The following is a 19696-nucleotide window of genomic DNA, read 5'->3' as shown; positions in this document are numbered from 1 at the left end:
TCTCTCTCTCTCTCTCCCTTTTCCCCCTTTCCTCTTCTCTCTCTCTTATCACCCCCTCCCTCTCCCTCTGTCTATCTCCCTTTTTTGCGTACTAATGATTATTATCATTTCCACGCGCGTTTCAGAGCCAGAAATATGATATTTCGTCATGAGCATTGCCGGATTTTTCCCCTTAGAGTTTGTAATCCGGTTTGATATTTTTATAAAAATCACTTTTATTTAGGACATTCAGAATAACGTATGAGGGAAATCCATATTCATTTTATTAATGTGTTCAGTTAATCACAGCTCTTGCAGAGGAGTTAATACAAAAATCTGTAGGGGTTTTTGCAATCTATTGCATGATTAAAGTGATGTATTGTGTCGGATAAAGGAAATTCGGTACAGTTTCGGAATTTATGAAATACATCTGCTATGTATGAAAGAAATCTGTATGCATAAATTATTAACCAGGAAAATATATGTTTTCGAGGAAAGTGTTTGGCCAGAATTTAAATTTGCATATATCTGATTACTTTATGTTCTGCTCCATTACGAACAAAATAATGAATGTTTGTAAAGTATTGACATAATGTTTTATCATACATGATTACATCATTTGTAGTTTACAAGACAATAAAGGAGAAAAGGTTATCTAGCCTTGAAGTTCTCTATAATGTATATCTGAGTAACAGCTTATGATATGATAGTACATAATTACATAATTATGTTCGAAGGGAAGAAGATGAAATCTTTGCAATCAGTGAAACAAAAGAGAAAGGAAAGTGCGAACAGAAACGGGAAAGTCAAACAGAGAATATCTGATTTGGCAGCGTTCAGGGAATAAGAGAGATGATATTATGAGGGCAGACAGTTGCACATTCCTCTTAGTTCGTATTATTATTTACCTGATGTATGCTCGACTATCATTTGCACAGAACGTGCAAACACATATATTTGCAAGAGGCTCAATTCACATCTTTATCATCCCGGCTTGGTCACAGATTCCAAACCAGACACTAAGCGATAGGGAAGCAGACTCTTGTGCTGTTGCAAAGTGAATCAACAAATTTGTCTGCGTCATGACTTGGTCATCAGCGACGATGTTTAGTTTGGTGGTGCGGTTATGGGATTTCGAAAAATCAACACAGATTCCGCGTAGCATTATCCTGACATCAGGCTGCTTTGTCATGCAAATTACCTTGCAGTTTTTGGAACTTTGTTACGTGAATTAGAGGGGGTTATCTCACTTGTGAAATAGAAAAAGATTGGGAAATACTGGATGGGGGGTGGGAAAGGGAGGAAAAGTGTATACATTTATACCTCTCTCTCTCTCTCTCTCTCTCTCTCTCTCTCTCTCTCTCTCTCTCTCTCTCTCTCTCTCTCTCTCTCTCTCTCTCTCTATATATATATATATATATATATATATATATATATATATATATATCATTCATATATATATATTGTTACGTGGGTCATTCGACTGATGAGTTTAATTATTAATTACTGTGATTCATATAGCCTTGCTTCACCTAAGACCCACTTAATCCTATTAATTGAGGCTAAAATTTACCAAGAAAGGCAGATAATTAACTTAATTAGATCGGTCACTTGAAACTAGGTTACCGAACATATTGATTTATTCTGAACATGACTTAAATAGACAACATACTCAACCATCTAGTTCAACAAAAAGAATAAAAGAAATAAAAAATGTGAACAGCGATCTTATGGGAGCTAATAAAAGCTCTAACTTCATCCCATTTCAGACACAAGATATTTCAACATAAGTTTGTGGATGAATGATGCAACAGCTGGGAAACTCATGTGACATGCATATAAGCATTGTTTATGACAAAAAAATGCTTGTCTCAAGGCATTTTGGAATCTTTTTGGCTGTGAATTTTTGTTGTTATTTTGCTCCAAGGCATTTATCTTGGAGCAAAATAACAACAGAAATTCACTCCCAAAAAGATTCCAAAATGCATTAGTTAACTTGAGGAAAAGGGAGGATATCATAATCGCAAAATTTGACAAAGACGGGAAAATAGTTCTCTTAGATGAGGCGTACATCAATAAAGTTCAAGAACTTTTAAACGATGCGGAGACCTATGACAAATTAACGAAAGATCCCACAACAAATATTGCTGCCCAGTTTAACAGGTCAGTCAGAACCATAGGAGTTAATAAGAAGAACATAGAGTTACTAGAGGCATTCAAGACAATCAACCCCTCTCTCCCCTCTTTTTACGGCCTCCCAAAAACACATAAAGATGGGATTCCTTTACTCCCTATAATATCTAGTAGGGGTTCTTTCATGTGTAAATTATCAAAATGGCTTGAAGATCTATTATCTCCCTTTCTAGGAGCCTTCTCATTCTCCCACATCAAACATTCAGAGGATTTTATAAAAAAAATTAACAGTTTAAATACCACCTCTAATAAAATCAAATTGCTCAGTCTAGACGTCGAGTCATTACTTACCAAAGTCCCGATCGCCGACGTGTTGTCTTTTCTAAAGAGTAAGTTACAGCCATATGAAGACCATTTTCTCTTGGCATCGATAAAACTCTAAAACCAATCAATCTCTGTGTAACTAATAATGTGTTTTCTTTAAATGGTAATTTTCACAAACAAAAACTTGGCTGTAGCATGGTCAATCCCCCCCCCGCCTTCTATCAAACCTGTACATGGAATATTTCGAAACAGAAATTTTGTCGCCTATTAAACCCCGTAATTTGATCTGGCTTAGATACGTAGATGATATTTTTACTTTTTGGGACAGTAGCTGGGGAGACTTCAATGAATTTTTTTAATAGACTAAATTCGCTAGTTCCGACCATAAAATTCAAAACAAAATGGGAAAAGGACGGAAAATTGCCGCTTATAGACATACTCATCTTAAGAGAACAGAACAGGTATGCTTTCACAGTATATAGGAAACCCACTTTCGCTGTTTCTTACATTCATATCCTTAGCTACCACGATGTCTCCGTAAAGATCATGGTAGGGTGCAACCTATTCCTCAGGGGACTTATGTTCAAATGGATACCTAGATTAAGAATTCAACATGATCCGCCAACACCTAATGCAACTGCTCTATCCACCACATATTATTAAGAAGGCTATTAACAAAGTGAACAAAATATACTACAGAGGTCCAATTCACAACAGACAAATAGATTTTAATGACAAAATAAAGCTTTTGTACAACGAAAACATCCAAAAAGCTACAGAACATCTCAGGTCTAATAATCCTTTTATTTTCCATTATCCCAAATCCATCGGGAGCTCACTCATTGACGTATACTTAAATAAAAAAGGGGAAGAAGCAGGAGTTTACATGATTTCGTGAAGCAATTGTAATGAGATTTACTTGTGGGTGACGGGTAGGTCCATCTTGCAAAGAATAATAGAGCACAAAAGATCAGTGTGATATGCTTCAGAGAGTTTGGGGATTTTCCTACACATCAGGGATAAAGGCCATACCATAAACTGGAGTGGGTCAGAGCTGGTTTTCAAAAGTAGTTGTCCATGCAAAAGGAAGATGCTGGAATCTGCTATCATCAATCAAACCAACAATATGAACCTGTCAGGAGGACACTGGAAATTGGATGACATCGACGAGTTAATCCTCAGGCCTCTTCTCAAGAAGGTGTTTCAGAAAACACGACCACCAGACGCATCTCCAGATCGGAGCTAACGAAGCCAAAAATCACAAGGGAATACTTTAATTTCCATCCTTCCTGGGTCAATGGCCACCTGCTCGCCAACGAGACTTACAGCCACACCTACGTATGTTTAGCATATATACCCTTGTATCTATTATCTGTCCATATTTTACCAGTGAACAGGGGCATAGAAGGAAGTGCTCGAAATATATGGTTGAAATACAGTGTTTTATGGTTTTATCTTCATATATATATATACATACATATGTGTTTTATATATGGGCATTTATATATATATATATATATATATATATATATATATATATATATATATATATATATATATATATATATATATATATATATATATATATATATATAGAGAGAGAGAGAGAGAGAGAGAGAGAGAGAGAGAGAGAGAGAGAGAGATTTTAATTAAATCATGACTTTGGTCGATATGTAGTTGCATAAAACATACATTACGAAATTATGTTAAGGGAATAATTTCGTTTGTCTTTAAAAGTTCAGCAATCAGTTTTATTTATTTAGAGATTTGACTCTTCTTCACAAAGTAACTGCTTAATCATCTTCTTGATGTATAGATTATACATTCTTGCATGCCAGGTGTTTTGCACAATTCAGCTGACTCTAGGTCTTGTATATCCGTGTTTCCAAAAGTGTGAAATAGGTGTGCTGTACAGTATGGTATACTTTATACTATATATTTGTTTATAGTATATTGTTATTGGATGAGTTAGTTTAAAGTCTTTCAGAAGACACGATTAATGCATGGTGCTAAATACCTCCATTATACAAATGATACTTTCACTTGTAAAATGATTTCGACCTTTGAATAACGAATGCATATGTATAAATTTATCCATGGATGTTTAATACAATTAAGAACAGAGTGAAGAGAGAAATTAGAGAAAGGATATACGTCTTGGGAGCAAAATTGTGAAATAAGAGATGTTCGTAATTGGAATGTGGAATGGATGTTTGCAAATGATACCATACGGTTAGCAGGATATTGAAGAAATATTACAGAATCTAGTGACTGAGAAAATTTCAGAATAAGTGTAAACAAGATTAAGGCTATGAGGTTAAATGAAAATTATGAAGATATGACAATGAATGTAAACAAGGTGGGTGGAAGAATGGAAACTAGACAAAAAGTTTGTAGAGTTAATATTTAGTAAACGTAAGACTGTGTGCTACATAGAGACACACTATGCATTGAGTATAAGGGTGTTTGGCATGCTGCTGATGAATATTTTGTGAGGAAAAAGTAGCGGCTAATGTTTTTCGTGAGTTATACCGCAGTTATGGAAATGGCCTATGGTTGAAAAAATGCATGCACACACAGGCACCCACATATCTATCTATCTATCTGACTATCTCTATATATGTGTATATGTATACATGTATATATGTATACATATGTGTGTGTGCATTTATATATATATATATATATATACATATATATATATATATATATATATATATATATATATATATATATATATATATTATATATATATATATTGTGAATGCACGTCCATCTTTTCCTCCCAAACGATTGCATCCAGCAGGCAGTTGCAAATTGGTCCACTTTTGCAACTTCCACGAGGAATCTGTGGCTGTCAATTAAAGTTGGCGAGGTTGTCAGTGACCAGGCCAAAATTTCAGTCTAATGATTTTGCACTCTCACAATGTTCGCGAATTTGTGAAAATGGGAGGACCATGATTGCAAACTTTCACAACTTTGCATGAAAAGAGGCATGCGTTCGTGGAGACAGACCCACAAAAACCAAATGCTGAATATCCTTCTGTCTAGGTTTCATGTACGATTCCTTTGGTAACTTTGAAACCATTCCTTTAAATGACAAACTGACTGGTATTGGTCTTATAATTTATTAATTAATGTATTTATTTTTGGCACAGGCGATCTCCTACACTTTGCGGGGGCGTGAAGATTTTGCAGTTGACACAGGAGGTGGATGAAATATCTGTCAAACTCCAAATACAACTTTGAAAGCAGCGAATCATTTTTCAATTCTTTTTTAAAATACTTGAATCAGTTGCCTATCATTATAATACACGCTTTATACTGAGCAAATCTCTAAAGCTTGGTGCATGAGACACGAGGTGATCTAAAAGCTTTAATCTTTATTAAGACAGGTATTCGTTCATGAACAGTCTTTAATTAAGTAGGATATGTCTTCATTAAGGACAATTTTGGATCATTTGTATTTTTTTGGAGCTGGTATATATATATATATGGATCATATTATATATATATATATATATATGTGTGTGTACACACACACACATATATATATATACATACATATATATATATATATATATATATATATATATATATATATATATATATATATATATATATATATATATATATATATATATATATATATATATATATATGCATATCCACCATTAGCTAACAAAGCTGCTATCATAAATATATATATATATATATATGCCTTCCCCTTCCGAACCACAAAAATTTCCTTCAGACGCGAGGGACAGAATTTGCGAGGAGAAAATTGCAGTCTGGTCTCGTCCATCGAATTTACCTAACAACAGCAGACTGCTGCTTTTAAAACCCAGAAGAGACTGCCTCTTTCCCCTTAACGAGGAGACACTGGAAATTTATAAAGAGAAATAAATTCCGAGCCAAGCCAATCCGAGCAAAAATTGCAGACGTGGCAACATGGAAGCTCGCGTGGCGGTGCCTTTGTCTCATCCTCTGCAGACTTATTTAACCAGTTTCGTTATATTTATCTTTTTAGTTTGACATTTTGATTTTCTTTAATTAATTATTTGCTGTTCGGTTTTTAATATTCAATCTGACCTTGTGCAAGTCCCGTGCTTTCCTGCGTACAATATCTTAGGCGGACTTGTGTCGTATGAACATACAGACTTCCATTTAGTTTTTTATTAGTTTTATTATTTTGGGGAAGACACTCTTTTTTATTATGTTTTTTTTTTGTATTTATAGGAAGATACTTAACCTGACCTAACTGTCATGCAGTCGTGATAAAAAGAAAAGTTCTGTTGAAAGCATTCCTTATCATTCTCAAAGTTTTAAAATACGACTGTTTTATTCCAGATTTATAATGAACTGTTGCAATAGATTTCAGCATCATGATTCCTTCTTGAGAATAAAACTCTATGAAATTTCTAAGAATAATAAAGCTATTCAAAAGTAAAGACGTTCTTGTGGATTTTGTTTTTATTGTCTTTTTCTTCGATTGTCCTCGCTAGCTCCAGTCTCCAGATTCCTCCCTATTAACATTTATTGTTGAACTCTGTTGTCTGTTTAAATTTTGATGAGGATAATAGTAAACAAACGATGTGGAAACTACTTGGTATGTATCCGGATGTATCCAGTGGTCATGCATGTGTGTCCATGGTAATGTGTATCACATTCATAATTTTACAATTTTGTTATACGTTATAGTTTAAATGAAATATCTTACTTTGTAATATATTCCATTATATGTCAAAATACAAATTTTCACTCATCTCCGGTTTACGGCGTCCATTTCCATCTTGGCGAACGATGCATTTTTCACATATTTTTTTCAAAGATGAATAATAATAATAATAATAATAATAATAATAATAATAATAATAATAATAATAATAATAATAATAACAGACCTGCATTCTTACAAGTCTCATTAACTGTGATTGTTTTAGCTCAGCTTCAAACATGTTAGCGAAAAAAAAAAACAAAGAATTTAGCAGTGTTTTTGATGAGCAGAAGCGTATATTATTATTATTATTATTATTATTATTATTATTATTATTATTATTATTATTATTATTATTATTTCGTACATTGCCTAGTACAGCCACATGGGTGACGCAATGGAGCTCTCGCTGCAACATCCTGATCTTATTGTCCTCCTAATTCAAGCCCCAATCTACAACATTGTGCGGGTTAACCGAGGTCAGAACAACAAAAGCAACACGATCTACAACAACAAGAACAACAACAACAACAGCACTCCACAGCGAGAAACGAGTTATCATGTGGGCGACCAGATTTAATAGCCGAGAAGGCAAACCTCCTTTGACAACGAGCGTTGCATTTTAATCATTGCCCGGAATTATCGAGCGACGCTACCCACGCATAATGAACGATCCCGGGCTTTTGGGGGAGAGAGCTATTGATGAATGACAATGGGAACAGATGAAGTGATACTCTCATGGAAGATTTGGCGATATCTGATGCGCTGTCCTGATTGAATGTCGGATGAGATTCTCCGTCGCAGTTCGTGAGAGATGGATCGTAAGTATGCTCGACGTGGCGCTTTCAATGGAAGGTAGGTTCGTTCATTGCGTTGCGTCTGAATGAACAAAGGAACGGTATCTGATGTGTTGGTCTGATAGTAATTTTTTTAAGTATATATTTGTTGCGGTGTTGTTATGATGATAAAAAATGCACATCAAAAGAATCTCGAATTAAATTATTGAGAGTTCATTGTGAATTGTCTGTAACCATATTTTTTTTTTATTAAATAGGAATATATTTTGTTGAAAATAATGAAGATATGGGTTGGCGCTTTCATGTAGAACATACTCACGAACACACAACATAGGCTCACATATTCAAATACACCCATTCAAATACATACATACACATATACATACATACATATATATATATATATATATATATATATATATATATATATATATATATATATACTGTATATATACATCTCTCTCTACTCTCTCTCTCTCTCTCTCTCTCTCTCTCTCTCTCTCTCTCTCTCTCTCTCTCTCTATATATATATATATATATATATATATATATATATATATAATATATATATATATATATATATATATATTGTGTATAAAAAATCTGAAATATCATTTAAATCCCCACTGCTGTTTTCTGCTGAGTAAATCATATCGGTCGGACGTGGATCTGCAGGTCCACACCAGACCTACACCCTTCCACACCTTACCACACTGCGACTGAACAAATTACTTTTTGTTTTTTACAGCTCCTCAGTGAAAACTGAACTTCACATGCGCAAGAATTCCTAAGACCTATCAGTCATCTTAATTGGACGATTGGGTATAGTCTGTTTTCTGTAAAGTCTTTTCCCTGGACATTGTCCTGTGTTTAACGACCATTCAGAAGCGAGTATAACTCAGAAGAACGACTTCAAAAATGACATTTCGTAAGGCATTGCCCTGATAGGCCTACTTTAAATCCCACCCAAAAGGCCTAGCACTCCATCAGATTTAGTACTCGTGCCTTTTATGGCCAGTAAAACGCCGTACCTCCATCGGAAGGGAAGGAGAACGATACTTTCATTTTTATCGTCGTTTCATGTCCGTAACTGTTGAAAAGCGTCCATTTTGATGTGACAAATAAAATGAGGCTTTAATGCGACAAATACGATACCTTTTACTGGGGCCTTCTACTGCGAGAGGTTACGAGTGAAGTTCAGTTCCAGCGATGGTATTTCTCACTTAAATTAGCACCTTTTCAACCGACTCCACTTAATCATCTTTGATTTTTATTCCTGTCTCCTTGATAAATCTTAGGATTCTTTGGCAATAACGTTACTCTGTATGGTGAATCTAAGTTGGACACTCCCCTAAGGGGGAAAGGTGTATAGAAGAGTCAATGAAAAAACATACACACAACACCAAAGATAATTAAGTGGACTCGGTTGTAAAGTACTGATTATGTGAGAAATACTATCGCTGGAGCTGAACTTCACGCGTAATCTCTCATAGCAGAAGGCCTCTGGTAAAAGTTATCGTATTTGTCGCATTGAAGCCTTATTTTATTTGTCACATCAGAATGGACGCTTTGCAACAGTTACGGTTTTATATATATACTACATACATATATATATATATATACAGATACATACATATACATATATATATATATATATATATATATATATATATATATATATATATATATATATGTCCATGTATATGTACAGTATATACATACATGTATATATATGTATATATATACAGATACAAATATAATATATATATATATATATATATATATATATATATATATGTATATATATACATATATGTGTGTATATATATATATATATATATATATATATATATATATATATATATATATACGTTAGCGCGTGTATTGTATTTACGTACAAAACGCGTATGTGTCTGCATGTGCGCGTATGCGTATCATAAACTAAACTTGTTCACATCTCCCTTAAAAAGCAATAATAATTATCATCGCACTACCTATAAAAGTACCCGAGAGGCGAGCAAGAGACATAAAAGTTTTCGGGAACGCAAAGGAATTCCTGATGAACATGTAGTGACATTCGCCTTATGATGCCAAAATTTCGGCTGTTGATTGACAAAGGGAGTCGCTTATCTTTTATTCACCCGGCGAATAGCGACATTTACTTTTTCAGCAGTGCGGAGTTAATGGAATTGGGTAATTTATTTAGAGAGCTCTTCTGAACTCGCATGACCCGTGACCTTTGCTGTAAAGACTACTTTTTTTTTAATGGTCCCTCTGATGTTGGTAATGCTGAAGTGAAGGATTGTTTGTTTTCAATCGTTTTGGATGTTTATATCGGCGCGGGAGCTAAATCTAATCAGTACTTTTAAAGTTTATTTAAACGCTGTGTTTTTTGGAGGATGAAAATGGTGATGGTGGTATTTGATACTGGCTCCTTGAAAATGGACTGTGTTCACTGGGACTATTGATGTCATTCCGTAAGAAACTGGCATTGATGGTGAAACTATCCTTTTAGTCCTTTGTAAGATAATGTGCTGTTGGGGTGAATGGGGATACAGTCTGTTAGTCCTTCGGAAACTCATGTTATTGGCTGAACTGATTTTCCAGTATCTCTAAAGATGAAATTGTCCATAGGGCTACATTTGCCCCGTTTCTGATAGTTTAAGTTATCGTCAGGACTTCCTGCTTCGTAAATTAAGACCTAACACCAAAAAATATTTATATTCTTTATGGATTAGGAGAACAATTAATGATTGTTATCAAAGCGGAATTATTATCTACGACTATTCATAAATATTTTGTATGACGAATAATTGTTATTCATAAAGACCCTGGCTCTTCCTTACTAGAAGGTCGCTTGAGTGGTATGTTATCATTTGAAACTTTCAATTGCCCAGTCACTTAAGATTTGAAATAATCAATTTATCAGATATATAGACCATCGGAGCTACGTATTTAAAAACTAACGATGCATTATTTTACCTAGAAAATTAATTAAAAACTAATGATACATTATCTTACATAGAAATATTATAAATTACATTAGAAATAATCTTGCCTTACTTAAACAAAATCAAAGTTTTACGGACCTTTGTCGGTTATCTCCTACATCGCTTAGGAACACGTTGACGTGATCCGTCTTAAATTTCATGAAAAAACATTTATGCAAATGAATGATATACACATGAATCTTAATTCTGTGTGGTCAGTTGACGTCATAATTGTTTCAATATGTTTCACAGGCTAAATTTATTCATAAAAGCAACATATCAAGTTCTTTAAATACATCATAAAAAAAAAGACGAATAAAAGAAGTTTCTGTCGTGTTCCAAAATATATTTGTGTATTCTTGTGATTTCAAAGGCTATACGCATTTGGAATTTGTTCTGCTCATTTAAAACATTCTCATGACTGTTACAAATGCATTACTCCTACTCCACATGGCCTGTTAATACTGCAACGAAGTGGATCAGGAAAACATCATTGAACCTCTTAGAATTCTACTCGGGTAGCTTCGTGGTGGATAAGCATTTTATTGATACTCGTAAATCATTCACCCGTGCCTTTAGAAAAATGTTGTTCTTTGATACTTCTATGCCAGTCTCATATGTTTTATTATGGGGAGGGGGGGGGGTACGGCATATCTTTTTGCTGTTGTTGCACTGTGTTGTATTTCCTTAATTTCTTACAATGTTTGGTGGTCAGTGTTTTCTCTAAGTAGTATTAAAGATGTATGAACGGAATGACATAATAAATTCTCTGTCCTTGTATTTATCGTCAGAAAAAGACATTGACCTACACACACACACACACACACACATATATACATTGACACACACACACACACACACATATATATATATATATATATATATATATATATATATATATATATATATATATATATATATATATATATATATATATATATACATACATACATACATACATACATACATACATACATACATACATACATACATACATACATACATACACATATATATATATATATATATATAATTAATTTAATTTCCGTGATACTTTTCTCGGAGATTATTGGAAAAGGCTTTATAGCCGGATCCATATACATTTTCCTGTTATTCAGCATTTTTGAACGGGATGGCGTCTAATATTTTACTAAATAGGTAGAGCTTTTAAAGAATTTAATTCCTTATATAATACCTTACACAGCGTTTGAAGACTATTTTCATGTTATTGGAGTGAATGACAAGACATCATCGATTGCATATCAAAGTCAGTCTCATCAGAATTGATATTTTGCGCTGACTTCATAAGAAAATAGTGTAATAATCTCGCCGCGGGAAGTCTACAAAGTTAAGACCATAAATTTCATTGACTAAAGTTGAACAACATAGACCTAGTTTCACTCGAACTTCCAGCCAAACGGAGAGCAAAGTTCTCATTACTTAGAAGCGCCTGGAGCGACAGAAAAAAAAATGGAAAATAAAATGAGACCCTTCCTCATTCGCCCCGCAGGTGCTTTATAAAAATGCCAAAGCGCGCTAACTTGCTTTGCATAGTTCATGAAAGAACCGCCACGATTTTTAACGCAGATAACATAGTTGTCGAGCGTGAAGCTGAAAATGGATGATATGTGGGATAAAATCATTTACGCCGATTTTGAGCCGGAAAATTCTTCGCTCTCTCAAATTTTTAGGACATTTTCGGAGTTTAGAGTCTTTAACTCTTAACTTTTTTTTTTATGCTGCATTTGTCACGGAGAACATTTTCCCTCTCACCTTCTCATGGGATTTGGTAAAATGAAACACTTTCTTCTAATGTATTTAGGATATTTTGGGTATGAAAAACACTTTACTTTGGTGTTTTTGTACTTTTTTTTTGGAATGGAAAACACTGGAACCCTTTTATATTATTCATTAAAATGGGAGACGGGTTCCTCTAACCGTTTTATTTCTCTGGAATGGAAAACGCTTTACTCAAACATTTTTACTATATTAGGAAAACTTCTCTCTGACTCGTCAGTTAAAAACAAGGGGGCCAAGAGTAACAAAAAAAAAAAAAAAAAAATAACATTTTAAAATGTTAATATAAAAGAAACCTAAAATCTCGTGGGATTCAAATCGACCTCAACACCTCAAACGAATATCAAACCGCGATAATGAACAGAAATTCATCTGTGACATTTTGATCTTCAGTATCTTTTGAGTGGCATTAATTCTGTGAAACAAATTAACGCAAAGAAACGAACAAAAGAAACGGAAACAAAGAACTCAATGACAAATCCAAATTTATAAGAAAAGATAAAAAATGATCAGAAACGGATAATGTACCTACAGGCGAAAAAAAGAATAAAGAATTGAAATGACATCAACAAGTGAAGGCCGCACGGGGGACATCAGGACTCATTTCACCTAAGTGGCTCTTGCTTAATGTCAATTAGGTCGAGGAAAAAAAAAAAAAAAAACTATTGTTGCCAATTGTTGATCGCTTCAATGAAATCGCCGATCACTGGCTCCAAAAATTTCCCAGTCGTGCGTGTAGCTCAAGTCGAGTCAGCCTCAAATAAGCAAACGTCTCGCCCACGCGCCCACCCTCTCTCTCTCTCTCTCTCTCTCTCTCTCTCTCTCTCTCTCTCTCTCTCTCTCTCTCAGGGAATAGATCAAAAGATTCTGATCAAAAGATTCGGGGTTCAAAATGGGGCATGGAATTGAAATTCTGTTGATCTAAAGATTAAATCATGTAGGCTACCGGTTGATTAGTAGAATTTTGGGGCTCTTAAATGACAGTGGATATTAGAAGAGGAAAATATAGATTAAGGAAATAATGACAGACGGGAGCTACAAATTCATCGTCAAATTGTGTACTATATAACACTGAAATTACGGATGAATGGTCTTAGGTGAGATAATCCGCACTTCGCCAGGTGAAGCTATCAATTATTAAGTATTTCTCTCTCTCTCTCTCTCTCTCTCTCTCTCTCTCTCTCTCTCTCTCTCTCTCTCTCTCATAAAACATTTGATATGTCAAGAGGTTATCAATTCAAGAATTTTTCTAGTCAGCTTTCATAATTAACCTATTTTCTGTTAGTTTTTATCCGAGGAAAGCGGCATGTCCTTGTCATGTCTGGAGAAATTAAAAATGAAACTGGAAGACGATTTTCACAGAGGCAGATTTCCCCCCACGTAACTGTTTCGTGAGGCAAGTCATTTTCGCTAAGTAATTACAGGGACTGACTTGTCTTCGCGGAGAGCATTAAATTACCCCCAAGTACTACGGGCCTCATTGTGACGAGATATTATGAGCCCTAAAAGTGGATTTGCTTTGCCTCTTGTTATTTAGGATCTGTGAATAAAGTTTCAAGATTTTCTTTCGTTGCTGTACCGGAATATTAACACTCATTGCGAGTAAAATGCGGCTAAGTAGTGTCATTACTGAGGGAATTAATGTGATTATTGCATAAGAAGCTACTTTTCGTCGACTTTTCCTTATTAGGTAGAAAGAATTTGGCACTTTGGCCAAGAACGTGTAACTATAGTTTCAATGGAGCCGCACTGCTTGGGAAATGTTCTCGTAATTACACCATTTTCGTTCGCTGTTCCATGAAAAAATGTGTGGGCGTGATGTGTGGTGTTACTTAAAGGAAAAGAAAATTCAGGTTTATTATCCTTCTGATATCAGCCAGTTTATGAAATTCGATGCGTTATTTCTTCATTTTCACCCACGAACGATCAGTCGTGGAAGTAAAACTCAAATAATTTTGTGTAATAATTGACAGCCTGTATTTCTATAAATTGACAGCCTTTATTTCTATCAATATATATATATATATATATATATATATATATATATATATATATATATATATATATATATATATATATATATATATATATATATATATATATATATATATATATATATATATATATATATATATTTACATATACATATTTTGTGTGTGCTTGTATACGTATGTATGAATAGATATAGCAGCAATTGCTGATGAAATGATGTACTGTTAATAGTTAACTGAAAATCACTATAATCTTCCGGCAAGATATTAGATTTGGAAAAACAAATTATATCCACTGACATTCAGTATATATTTATTAAAAAAACATTTCCCGTTAAATTGAGAAAATAAGAGAAATAAGCAGATTCCGAATCAAAACAACGAAATGATAAATCTGGAATCGTTTAGTTGGAAAGAAAATTGTGGCTCTTTTAATACCAAAATATTTTCCAGTATTCGTTTAATTTTTGATAATTTTCTCTTCCGTTTTTTCATGCATCTACTTTTTTTTGTGCCGGGGAAGTATTCGTTTGGCTAAATATTTCCATATTCCAATTTTTAGGCTTTCCGCAGAATTCTTCGTTTAATTATCATTTTGTCATATGAGTCGGCGAATACAGAAATAAAGGCTCTCTGTGATTTTATTTCTAAATATTCTGTAATGTTAATATTATTCTCAGGCTTCAGTGTGGCTCACTGACTTTAAACCAGACTTATAAGCTATTTTTGTGATCCCTAAGCATCAACCTCTGGATGTAGTTGCAAGACCCATATCAGTATATTCCAGAGTCTACAGTTGAGGAAGCCTGAAAAGTACGTGTTATTCTTTTAATAGTTCAGTGATACTTTTTCTACCCTATGTTCGTGTTATTCGTACACTAGTACCAGTAACCACATTTTCAAAAAGAGCCACAATATAAATAGGGATAGAGAAGGTCTGTCCCGAGCTTTGACGAAAGTGTAACTTCATTCTCTATACTTATAAAGTGGCAAATCTGGAAAAAACACTGGCCCAAGCTGGAAGACGGCAAATGTAAAAGAAGAGTACATGTCCCTTTGACTTACAAAGAGGAAAAAGTCTGTGGATACTCATTCCGTCTTATGTTGTGGGACTACTGATCGGTGGAGTTGCTGCCTAATTTATGTTCCATACTGATGTTGATTTAAATACTGTTGTTCTCTTACTTTAATCCTAGTCGTCAGCTATGATACGGCTATTTATTGTAATAGGAATCAGTTTACGTTTCTTATAGAAAACACCTCTTTTCTGGCGAGTTAGAAAATATCTTACATTATCTATATTTTTATACTGATGCAAAGAAACACTTACATTTCTACATATACATGTATATATAAATCTGTATTTTAGTATTCATATATATATATATATATATATATATATATACATGTATGAATACTAAAATACAGATTTATATATATATATATATATATACTATACATATATATATATATATATATATATATATATATATATATATATATATATATATATATATATATATATATATATATATATATATATATATATATATATATATATATATATATATATATATATATATATATTGTGGCGCAGAAGACAAAACAGAAACCGTTTCATAATGCGTGCGTTCCTGCCAGTATACATCGAAAATGCGATCTTTTTATTTTTCCTTTATTTTCCCGCCGGCACACCAAAATCATTCCACCTTCATCGAGCGTTGGATGTCAACTGGAGCGCGTAATACCTTTCATTCCAGTCATGGTATAAAGGACATTGGCTCTGGAAAACCTGTCAGTGCAGTGGCACCCATGGAGGAAGGAACGCGCTGCGGGAAATTAGACTGAATATTTCACCCACCGTCCGAAATAAGGTAAGACCTTTTTCTTTTTACATGTAAAAATAGAGAGATATCCATAGGTTATTTGGTCATTTAGGAAAAAAAGATTATTTTCTATAGCTAAATTTTTATATATAAATAAAAACACTTTCTCTGTAGATGAAGTTCTGTGGATTTTATTTGAATAAATGATTTTGCCTTAGAGTTTTCAGAAAAAATTAGAATTTCTATTTTTCTTGGAAGTCATTCTCCTCACTTGATGTGCATCTCTATGCGACTGAATCTAGAATTATGTTCTTTGTCCTTCAACGAACACCTCTCTCTAAATTAGGTCGAGGGAAATACATTTCCAGCTGTGCATTTTATCCAGCACTGGATTATAAAACTGTTATGGCAATTATCTGAGTCTTTATACTTTAACATGAAAAAGTTCGTGAAACTACTTTACATCTTGACAAGTCTTTCTCAACACCATACTGTTGATAGGATTAACCCTTATTCCAAATAATTTTCAATAGCGTTTTATATAACTGTCTTTAGCAGTAATTAGCATCATAATAACTGCCTTCAGTAGTAATCAATATCAGGATAACTTTGCCGTTGTAAGTATAAGGATTTTTTTATATTTGTAACTACTGAACCGTAAATGAAAAGTCAGTATACCAATGATTCTTTATATTCATTTGGTATCTGAGATTTTCAAAAGTTTCTGCACTAATTAAAGAATTGATTCAGAATGAATAATTATTATAAATAATGATTACAATCCATGCAATTGGTCTATGCAGATGTATCATTACATTGTCCTTAATTCTTCTTCGTTTAACATATCCCTAAAAATTATTATTACCTGACAATATCTTTATCAGTTCATTTCATTCCATCTTTTGTTTTTCACACGCCAGCAGCTATGTCATCGAACGCCGTCAGCCCCATCATCTACGACCTGCAGCAGAGCCTGGGCGACTTCAGCCTGAGGCACTATGCCCAGGGGTATAACCTCCAGCACCTCATCAAAAACCTTGACTTCAAGGTCATAGGATGGCTAGCTCTGGCCACAGTGGCAGCCATATTCCTGATCGACCTCTTCAACAGATCCTATCCCAATTACGCAAGGAGCCTAGCTTTCACTGCCGCCGATTTCTGGGAAAACAACAAAGTTCATTTGGGTTTTGCGAACGATGGTCGTGGAAGGTAAGTGGATGATAAGCCAGCTCAGGTTAATGGCTTGAAGAGTTATATTTCACATATACACTGTTGGTGTTGACTGCCTTGGTCATTTTTGAAATGAACTGCCATTAGATTAAACAAATAGAGCAATTTTTAGTTCTTTAATAATAGCTAAAGTATGACTGAGACAAAGACCCCTGTCTTGTTAAATATTGGATGAAGTGGGTAACCTCATGTCGTGTCTGTGGTGTTAAAGGGGCTTGTTAACAGCGTCTGGCTTCTTGTTGCCTTTCCATCCAAGCAGTGGCAAGACCAACTTTACAAACGCGGCCTGAAGCCAGTGTAATAACCAATCTGTTATTGTCATTGGCAGTTTATATATATATATATATATATATATATATATATATATATATATATATATATATATATATATATATATATATATATATAAATATATATCTATATATATATATATATATATAAACATATAGTATTTATATATATATATATATATATATATATATATATATATATATATATATATATATATATATATATATATATATATTGTGTGTGCTTGTGTATGTGTGCACGTGTGTGGTGTGGGCTGTGATTAAAAAGTCTTTCTCTCAATCTTGATTTTTTTTTTTTTTTCAATTTACAGTCGATCCCTGGAACCTCTGACCGAAGTTTTGGACGCCTTGGCTTCCTCCGTCAAGAAATGGGAAAAACCTCAAGAGGAGAGGAGCCGTTCTGTTTGAAGAAGATGACCATCTTACATCGCTTTGGTCGAATCTGAGGTTGTTTACAAGACGAAAATAAATGTTGGACGAATGTCTTATCTTTCTGCTCTCTCCTTTTTCGATTTCCTTCTGTGCCAGCGGCCAGGAACCAGTTGCATTAACTTCTCGGGCTGAAGTTTGCCTTCAGAGTTGTAGATTTCTGTCTGTAGGTATGTACATCTATGTGTACCTATGTATGTATTTATGTATATGGGTTTTAGCGTTGTTTTTTGTATTCATAGATATGCTTGGAAATTCAGTTAAATCTGCAAGGGACTTTATTACTCGCTTCCCTAGTTGTTCTGGAAGAGTAGGACATCAATTCAATCTAAACACTCTAAAACCGGGGAGAGTGTTTATTTAGAAATGAACGGGAAAGAGAAAGAGCTCGCTCATTGAACTGTACAGCTTAAACACTGAAAAACTGAAAGGTACTGATTAGAATTACTGTTGGGAACGAAGAGAGAGAGAGAGAGAGAGAGAGAGAGAGAGAGAGAGAGAGAGAGAGAGAGAGAGAGAGATGGAAAAGTAAAATTCCTTAGCTACGGATTTGCTCTTAACTGTAATACTTTATCCTCACACTTGAAAAAAAAGACATTAAACTAAAGAAAAAATTAATTCTTTCTGTACACGGCTTTTGTCATTTTTAGTTTTCTGTAAATGAAAACTGCTGTGCCGGTTTTGTCTGTCCGTCCGCAGTTTTTCTGCCCACTTTTTCTGTCTGCGCTTTTTCTCTCAGCCCTCAGACCTTAAAAACTACTGAGGCTAAAGGACTGCAAATTGGTATGTTGATCATCCACCCTTCAATCATCAAACATACCAAATTGCAGGCCTCTAGCCTCAGTAGTTTTTATTTTATTTGAGGTTAAAGTTAGCCATAATCGTGCGTCTGGCAACGATGTAGGACAGGCCACCACAGGTCCATGGCTAGAGTTTCATGGGCCGCGGCTCATACAGCGTTATACCGAGACCACCGAAAGATAGATCTGGTTTCGGTGGCCTTGGTTATAAGCTGTACAGAAAACTCTATTGCGCCGAAGAAACTTTAGCGCATTTCTTACTTTTTCCATTTGAATCCAGTATATTAAAAAGACAATTCCTTTTATACAGTAATACATTCATGTCATAAAACTTGAGAGAATGTACGAGACATATTGCTCTTGGAAACTCGT

At 34.1% G+C, this 19696-nt stretch overlaps 1 protein-coding gene across 1 annotated transcript; it reads left to right on the top strand.

Annotated features, from left to right (window-relative positions):
• The first annotated feature begins 16535 nt into the window (after positions 1-16535).
• LOC136848484 (uncharacterized) lies at positions 16536-18780 on the top strand. Its single transcript, XM_067120762.1, has 3 exons — positions 16536-16602; positions 17478-17763; positions 18407-18780. Exons 2-3 carry the CDS (start codon positions 17480-17482, stop codon positions 18501-18503), a joined length of 381 nt encoding a protein of 126 aa, XP_066976863.1. The 5' UTR covers positions 16536-16602; positions 17478-17479; the 3' UTR covers positions 18504-18780.
• The last annotated feature ends 916 nt before the right edge of the window (positions 18781-19696 follow it).

The sequence above is a fragment of the Macrobrachium rosenbergii genome, chromosome 19 (assembly GCF_040412425.1).
Source record: "Macrobrachium rosenbergii isolate ZJJX-2024 chromosome 19, ASM4041242v1, whole genome shotgun sequence".
Taxonomy (NCBI): Eukaryota; Metazoa; Arthropoda; class Malacostraca; order Decapoda; family Palaemonidae; genus Macrobrachium; species Macrobrachium rosenbergii.
The sequence above is the reverse complement of the archived record's forward strand: the minus strand, read 5'-3'. Positions and strand labels throughout refer to the sequence as shown.

What these genes read in the sequence shown, in the direction of transcription:
- LOC136848484 (XM_067120762.1), top strand. Translation starts at nt 17,480, where the DNA reads ATGTCATCGAACGCCGTCAGCCCCATCATCTACGACCTGCAGCAGAGC. An exon ending in GCGAACGATGGTCGTGGAAG is followed by an intron (nt 17,764 to 18,406) that starts GTAAGTGGATGA and finishes TTCAATTTACAG; the next exon opens with TCGATCCCTGGAACCTCTGA.